Source organism: Gracilinanus agilis, chromosome 4 (genome assembly GCF_016433145.1).
Source record: "Gracilinanus agilis isolate LMUSP501 chromosome 4, AgileGrace, whole genome shotgun sequence".
NCBI classification, from domain to species: Eukaryota; Metazoa; Chordata; class Mammalia; order Didelphimorphia; family Didelphidae; genus Gracilinanus; species Gracilinanus agilis.
The window spans coordinates 112,333,124-112,341,699 of NC_058133.1; the positions used below are offsets into that span (position 1 = coordinate 112,333,124).

The 8,576-nt window shown below is 45.3% G+C and overlaps 1 protein-coding gene across 1 annotated transcript in view; it reads right to left on the reverse strand.

The window, feature by feature from the left end:
- Positions 1 to 7,710, reverse strand: part of CD34 (CD34 molecule) — a 48,715-nt gene extending 41,005 nt beyond the window's left edge. The window contains exon 1 of the mRNA XM_044671861.1: positions 7,583 to 7,710. Within this exon, the coding sequence (XP_044527796.1) occupies positions 7,583 to 7,661 (79 nt within the window). The 5' untranslated portion in view covers positions 7,662 to 7,710. The remainder of the gene's footprint in view (positions 1 to 7,582) is intronic.
- Between the last annotated feature and the right edge of the window lie 866 nt (positions 7,711 to 8,576).

The following is an 8,576-nucleotide window of genomic DNA, read 5'->3' on the forward strand; positions in this document are numbered from 1 at the left end:
GAGAGAGAGAGAGAGAGAGAGAGAGAGAGAGAGAGAGAGAGAGAGAGAGAGAGAGAGAGAGAGAGAGAGAGAATATAGTGAGGCAGATTTAAACTTGAGATATGAAAGGACTTTTCTAACAGTTGGAACTGTCCAGCAATAGAACCTGCTGCCTTAGGCAATTGTGAGTTTCCTATCACTGGAGATAATTAGAGGGAGGCTCAGGGACCACCAGTCAGGAGTATTGTAGAAGGGTTTTCTTTATTGAGTGCAAGTTGCTTCAAATTGCAAGGCTGCATTCAATCACTGAATGAATATAAGACTACAGATTTATAGCTGACGAGGACTTTAGAGGGCATCTAGGTGGCATAATGAGTTCCTAGAATGTCAGACTTGGATTCAATAAGAAATGAGTTCAAATCCCATCCCAGAAACTTATTATCAGTGTGTCCCTGGGCAAATCATTTGATTTCTCCCAGGCTCAGTTTTTTCATCTGTAAAATGGAGATAAGAGCATCTACCACATAGGGTTATTGTGAGGACCAAAGAAAAGAATATATGTAAAATGCTTTGCAAACTCTAAAATTTAATCTATATTAATAAAAAATTAAATGTTAAAGTGTAAATCTAAATGATAACATTATGATTATTATTATCTAGTCTAACTATTCTCATCTTCAGATCAGGAAACTGAAACTCAAAAAGGTTAGGTAATTTATCCAAGGTAACAGAGGTAGGAAGAAACAGAGTTTGGATTTGAACCCAGGCCCTCTGGCTCCAGAATCACAACTCTCTGTACTACATAATTCAGGTTATCTGTTTTAGGGTTGCTAGAAGCTCAATTGTTATTCATCCTTCATTTTTGAAGAGGATCGATGACATCACAGGACTTGTTTTTGAACTAGATTTTTGAGGCAAAAGTCAAGATAATTGGCAAAGGCCCCCCAAGGGTGCAATGGAGAATCTCAATAGGAATCCTCAGTTGAATAACTGCATACAGCCTTTTTATATAGAAGCAGGGGAACGGCCAGGATGACCTCCAGTTGACTGACTGTAGAAGGCCACCAATACAGATATTTTTTTTTAAGTATCTGGATAGGGAAGGGTTTAGCTTTCTTCTAGTAAGTCAAAATGCCATTTCCTCTGCATCTATGGCCAGCCAACAGATAAATGTAAGAGGTAGGAATTTGGAAGGCTAATGCCCCAGTCCCAATTTGACACAGGCACCTCCTATGGCAAGCAGATTGCAATTCCTCTCTATAGAAGGGAGATTGCCTAAGAACCAATAGTGCAAATGGCTCGGCATAAGGGAGAATGCAGCTATGGCATCAGGCCTTCTTGTCTCCCATTGTGCTCCTATCCACTTAGAGAGTTTCAGATGCCAGCTCTTGACCTCTCTGTCACCTAGCTACCCCTGGACCAAGACATTCCTGCCTCCAGACAAGTCTTTCTGTTTTCCCATAGCTACACAAGAGCCAAAACTAAAAATTCTGTTGGGCAAAACAAGGAGAGAACAGTAGAATTTCTCACCTTCAGGCAGCTTGGGAGGAGTCCATACCGAAGAAAGAAATACAGTTATTTGGTAACTTTCTATTTTAACAAATCATTCTTTTTTAAAAACCCTTACCTTCTGTCTTAGAATGAGGTCACATTTGAACCAGGTCCCTAGACCTGATTTTCTATCCACTGAGCCACCTAGCTGCCCCTTTAACTAATCCTTATTATTAATAAGGTGCTAAGTAGTTCTATTAATAAGGTCCTGGGTTCAAATTTTACTTCAGATACTTCCTAGCTGTGTGACCCTGGACAAGTCACTTAACTCCCAGTTGCCTAGCCCTTATCACTCTTCTGTCTTAGAACCAATACACAGTATTGATTCTAAGATGGAAGGTAAGGGTTTTAAAAGAATAAACAAAGTGCTAAACTTTTAGGCAGCCAAGTGGAAAAATAGATAGAAGGACCCAAGTTCAAATCTAATCTCAAATACTAGCTGGATGTCTGGAATAATCACTTGACCTGTTTCCTCCTCTTTAAAGTGAGGATAATAATAGCACCTACCTCCCAGGTTTATTTTGAGGATCAAATGAGATAATATTTATAAAGCACTTTAAAAATCTTAAAGTGCTATAGAAATGCTATTATTATTTTCTGCTGAAGACATTCAAGTGCCATCAGGGCCATTTAAATTGTTATATTTATCTACATAGCGATAGTGAGAGTGGGAGCCCCTGGAATGGCACAAAGTAGCCCACTGGGTCCTACCCTCCAACTTCCGACCCTCTAGTGCTCTAGCTGGTAAGGGCAAAGTATGTCCTCAACAATCACAATAATAATAACAACAAAAATAAAAGTAGCTAACATTTTATTTAGCACTGAAGGCAAGGCACTATGCTACATGCTCTACGCTTATTATCTCATTTGGTCCTCACAAGCACCAGAGATGTATATAAGCAGTGGGGGTGGAGACTGAGAAAGGAGACCTGGGATAAGTTAGGGAATCTTACCCCCTCCCCATCCCCAAGGAACCTTTTTCTATTTTGGAAATGGTTCAGGAAAAACAACAAGAAGACTTTTTTCTTCTGGCCTTCAACTCTCTAGTCCCCAAACAAGGGTCCAGAGCATCATAAGGGTGAGGTCGGTTAAAAACCTAACTTGGAAAACAAGCATTGGTCCATATGATCAGGGTCCAAAAAATATCACTGCCTCTCCTTTCTCTTTGGTTTTCACAGGACTCCGTCTAAGCAGGGCAGGTCTAGACAGACTCAAATTTGTGGATTTGATTTAGAAGATGTGGGTGGCCTCAATACATACACTGACCAAATGGGGAACTTCAGAAAAGTATTTGTGAATTTTTGACAGTCTGATTAATTGATGTGCCCTGAGCTTTAAGATAAAGGAATTATGGGTAGGAGGGGGAAAAGGACTGGTGGAGATAACATGTCAAAAGCCTATCCATCAAAGTCTAACTTAAATTGCTTCCTCCTCCAAGAAGCCTTCCTTGATGTTCTTTTTGTTGTTCAGTCCAACTCTTGGTAACCTCATCTGGGGTGTTCTTAGTAAGGATACTGGAATGGTTTGTCATTTCCTCCTCCAGCTCATTGTATAGAGGAGGAAACTGAGGTAAACAGAATTAAGTGACTTGCTCAAGGTCACACAGCTCCTGTCTGAAGCTATATTTTAACTCAAGTCTTCCTGAATCCAGGTCTGGTGCCCTATCAACTGGGCTACCTAGTGCTCCTTCTGCTCTCCTTCTACTAAGTTCCTGTAAACGCTTCAAGATTAGAGACTTAAAAAATACTAGCATTTACAAGTATAAAAGCACTTTGCAAATATCATATTTTATTCTCACAGCAATTTTGATAAGTAGGTGCTATTAATATCCTCATTTGAAAAAATAAAGAAATTGAGGCAGGGAGAAGTCAAGTGATTGGCCCAAGGTCACACAGCTAATAGATGTCTGAGGCCAAATTTGAACTCAGGTCTTTCTGATTCCAGGCTCAGCACTGCTCCACTTCTGTATCCTCAATTCCTAAAACAGTGCCTGGCACATACAAATACTTATTAGTTGATGCAGAAGGTACCATAGAAATCACCACTGGGCAGCTAGGTGGCATAGCTGGTAGAGTACTTGACCTGAAGTCATGCAGACTTGGGTTCAAATTTGGACTCAGAAATTTACTAGCTGGGTGACCTTGGGCAAATCACTTGATTTCTACTAGCCTCAGTTTCCTTATCTGTAACAGCACTTACCTCACAAGGCTGTGAGGACAAAATGAAAAAAACATATGAGGGCAGGTAGGTAGCAGAGTGGATAGAGCACAAGGTCTGGAGTCAGGAGGACCTGGGTTCAAATCTGGCCTCAGATACTTTCTAGCTTGTGACCCCAGGCAAGTCACTTAACCCAGATTGTTTAGGTTTCACTGCTCTTCTCTTTTAAAATTGGTAGGAAGAAAGGAAAGAAGGAAGGAAGGAAGGAAGGAAGGAAGGAAGGAAGGAAGGAAGGAAGGAAGGAAGGAAGGAAGGAAGAAAGGAAGAAAAAAGAAAGGAAGGAAGGAAGGAGGGAAAGAAGGAGGGAGGGAAGGAGAGCGAGAGAAAGGAAGGGAGGAAGGAAATATATATATATGTCTACCACTTTGTAAACCTTCAACTGCTATATAAATGCTGGCCATTATTATTATTATTATTATCATCATTATCATCTAGTTCAAACCCTTCATTTTACAAAGGATGAAACTAACCCCCAGAAAGGTTAAGGGTTATTACTTCAGTCACACAGGTAGTAAGCACTGAAGAGGAGATTTGAATTCAGATCCTCTTGAGTCCAGAGCCAGGGCTCTTTCCACTATACACACAAATTCATTGCCCCTTCCACAGTCCCACCCAGTCATAGTAGGTACTAGTTGACATTCATTAAATGGAATTTAGGAAATGAGGCGTTGGGCTACATCTTGCTCAATAAGTGGGAACTGCACTGAGGAGAATCTATAAATTCTGTCCAGGCAGATCTGGCCCTGTCACTGACTTTGTCAGGCAGCAGCCCCTTAGTCTGCTCCTCTCTAACTGCCATGTGGCTGGGATTCAAAGGGAGGAGCCCTCTCCCCTCTGGAAATATCCCATACAATTCTTTTCCCTTTTCTTTTTTCCCCTCTTACACTTAGCCCCAGACAGGATATGGGTGTGGGGTTGATAGGCACGAAGGACCCAAAGGAAGAGGAGGAATGTGAGGGGAGGTGTTAGAGGAAGCTGATAACCTGAGCATGTGGAGCTCCAAACCTCGACCCTCCCCCTTCTTCTTTCCAATAATTCTTCTCTGCTGGGGCTGAGAATACATCCTGGGCCAAGATTTCTGCAATAGTCATGCCAAGGCTTCACAGCCACAAAAAAGGAATAGGCCACTCAGTGGGGGTCATTGCCTCTCTGACACTCTCCCATACATATACCTTTTCCCAGCAGCAAAGGAGCTGCTTTTCCCAAAATTAAGCAGAGAGAAAGGAGAAAGACAGACACAGAGAGAGACAGAGAAGAGAGAGACAGAGAGAAGAGAAAGACAGAGACAGAGACAGAGAGAGGGAGACAGAGAGAGAGGAGAGACAGAGACAGACATACAGAAATTGTATAAAGAGGGTGAGTGCCTAAAGGAGATCTTTGATTACCTTCACTCTTAAAAGAACTATACATTTCCCTCAGTTTCACTGTAACCCTGGCTCCTGATTCCTTCCCCTGCATCCTTCTCATCTTTTGGCTTTTTATATGGGATTTCTAGAATACCCCTTCTTAGATCTCAAAGCAGCACCCAACTCCATCAGTTCTTTCATTCTTCTCTTAAACAACTTTAAAAAACAAAGACACTAAAGATGCTATGTGTCTGCATTATAATCAGTCCCTGACCCCTTAATAACTAACATTTATACTTCTGCTTTATAAATATTATTTTATATTATATAAGCATTATATATTGGTATATATGAATCTTTGTTTTACAGATGAGTAAACAGTGACTGGTCCAGAATCACATAACTAGTGAAGATCAGGGGATAAATTTGAACTCAAATCTTCTAGAATTTAAGTACAGAGGTCTACCAATGTGTCATATTGCTGATCCAAAGTATTCCTTTACCTTATAACATAGAAGCAGTTAAGCAAAATCAAGGGGAAATATAAAATGCCTCATAGCATCTTTTATTTTTTTCCACCCACAGTCCCACCTATCTCCAAGGAAAGGAGGAAAGTACATTATCTTCTCTCTGCTCTGGGGCCATTTCTCATAGTTCCTGAGAACTCCTTGTACAGCAAAGATGACTCTATTGGTCTGTATCTGGGAAATTCTACTGGTCATTGGAGAAGGGATGTGGTTGGGGCAAGGGAACTGGGTTTGGACTCGTAGGCCCTGGGTATGGATCCTGCGCCCTAGCTTCTTGTCCCTTTGGCCGTCTTGGTCAAGTCCTTTAAACTGTCTAAGCCTCAGTTTCCCTTATCTATAAAATGAGTTAGGTCAGATTAGGTTTCTAATTTTTTGCCAGCACTGATTCCTAGGATTTGCCCATGATGACACCCAGCAGTTAAGTACTGCAACCACTAGAATTCAAGGCACTGAGTTTCCAGGCTGGGGAGATTCAGTTATTCTGTCTGTCTGTCTGTCTGTCTGTCTGTCTGTCTGTCTGTCTGTCTGTCTGTCTGTCTGTCTGTCGGTCTGTCTGTCTCTCCCTTCCCGTCTTTTGTCTTTTTCTGTCTCTTTGCTTTCTCCCTCTCCCCTCCCCCTTTCCCTCTCCTTTCTCTCTCTGCAACAGGTGGTACAGCTAGGCTCACCTACCCGAGACTGTCGATTCCTTTCTCCCCTTACCCAGTGCGAGATAGGGATAAGCTAAATAAAAACAAGGCCTGCATGGGATTGACGCCCCAGGATCACATCATTTAAAGCGGCGGCGCCAAAGAAGAACGGAGCATCTGATTGGAATCCGAACTCCTGGCCAACTCCATCCCTTCTCCGTGTCTGAGCCTTAACACCTAGGGGAGCTACTCGGTTCCAAGGCTTCAGACACACCCCCTCCGTGTCCCCGTCACGGGGGTGGGAGGGGCCGGGGACAAACCACGGGCCGGGGGTCTGAGGTGACCACACCCTGGAGCCCTCAACGCCTCCCCTCCCTCCCCCTCCCCCAGCCCAGAGCGGCTTTCTCTCCAACTGGGTGGGACGCAGTGAGCGGAGCCAATGAGGCTGTGTTCTAGGGGCCTAGGAGCTGCGGGTTTCGGAGCATTCACTGTGAAGTTCATAGCCCCGGCCTCGAGGAAAGGGCTGAAGGGACGGAATATCGGGGCACCCTTAAGTGAAACCCCCAGCAGCGGTGGAAGGAACTTCACACAGCGTTAACCCTTTGAATATTCAAGTGACAGAGGGACACAGGAGAATGGGGCAGTCTGGACAGAAACAAATATTTCACACCTACTCGGTGCAAGGCCCAGTTGTAAGGAAGGGTGACCTTTGAGGGTGGTATTTTAAAGCGGTACTAAAAGTACCTGTTCTTGATTCCAATCTCTTCATTGGGCACTTAACTCTGCCACCCATTCTGAAAGGATGTGGGCATCTCCCACGCACCACAATCACGGCCTCCATCCCCAGTCTCCAATCTTGGTTCAGACAGTCCTTGGGAGGCGGAGGTCAATCATTGCCTTCCAAGACCTCAAAGCAACCCCTGGCGCCGGGCAGGTAGCTCCCCTGTCCCCTCTGATTCCATCCAGATTTGGCCAGCATTTACACACACACACACACACACACACACACACACACACACACACACACACGTTCATATTTGGTCATTTCCCATCCTTCAACCCCTCAGCTAACTCCCAAAAGTAGTTTTGCCCCATTCTGCGTCCCGACTGCGTCCCGCTCCAGTAATTCCCCTTAGAATTTCCTAGAACCCTTCGCGGCATTGCCTGAGTCTAGGCCAGCGGCCACCTCTCCCAAGGAAGAGATGTACATGGATTGGGAGGGTCGCGATCTCCCGGTAACGCCGCCTGCAGCTCCCCGCAACATCTTGGGGAGCTCCCTCCGCTTAGGCGCACGCCGAGGCGCCCCGGGCCCTGCGCCCCGGTCCCTCGTACTCACACAGCAAACTCAGCAAACAGAGGAGGGTCGCCCAAAGCTGCAGTCGCCGCCCCGCGCGCCCGCTTCTCGGCAGCAGCATCCTTGCAGCTCCGCTCTCCCAGGCAGCTGCACAAAGTCCAGCAAGCTGCCCCGCGCCCGCAGCTCGCTTCCCGCCCCCTCCGCCGGGGGTGGGGGATACTGACTTTCCCCCTTCCCCCTCCTTCTTTTGACTCTGGGCAGGGCCTGCCCGGGCTCCTTCGCGGTTTCCGTGGGTTTCTCTAGTCAGCCTAAGAGTGGGAGGGGGTGCGGGCGGAGGGCGGGGGTGGCAGCTGGATTCACAGCAGTGGGAGGGAGGCTGTACGGACCCTGGGAGGTAGTTTGTTTGACCCAGGGGCGCTTCTTCCAGCTTTATATAGATTCAATGACCCTTCTTCCTTGTGCTCTGAAGGTTTGGTTTCCACGTTCCTTTTAACCCCTTGGTGGCTCCCCAGACCCAACGCCCACTCCACATCATTCTTCACCCTGCCCCCAAGAGCTCTCGCTCCCTGGGCAGGTAGCCTCTGAGCCTGAGCTCAGGGTTTTTAAAGCTCACACAGCACGAGCAACCGATCGACATGTTTATTAGAGGCTGCAAGGGCTTTATGAGGGGTAACAAGCCTGAACAAATCAGGGACTTCTTGCCTTCAAGGAGTTTTCTATCCTGTAGGGGACCGAGATATGTGGTACTAAGGACAAAGGAGCTTCAGTATATTAGGCGAAGTCTGGGGGAAGTCATTTCCAATCCCCCTTCAGGCTGGTGCCTTCCCTCTGACTACCCCCAGTTTATCCTGTATCTATCTAGTTTACACAGAATTGTTTTCATGTTTTCTACCTCATCATGCTTTGAGCTCCTCAAAAGAAGGGCCTGTTTTATGCCTTTCCTTGTATTAATTCCATAATATTCCTAACATTCTATGGAACTTCACAGTTTGCAAAACACCTTACAAATATTATCTCACTGGATCCTCACAACAAC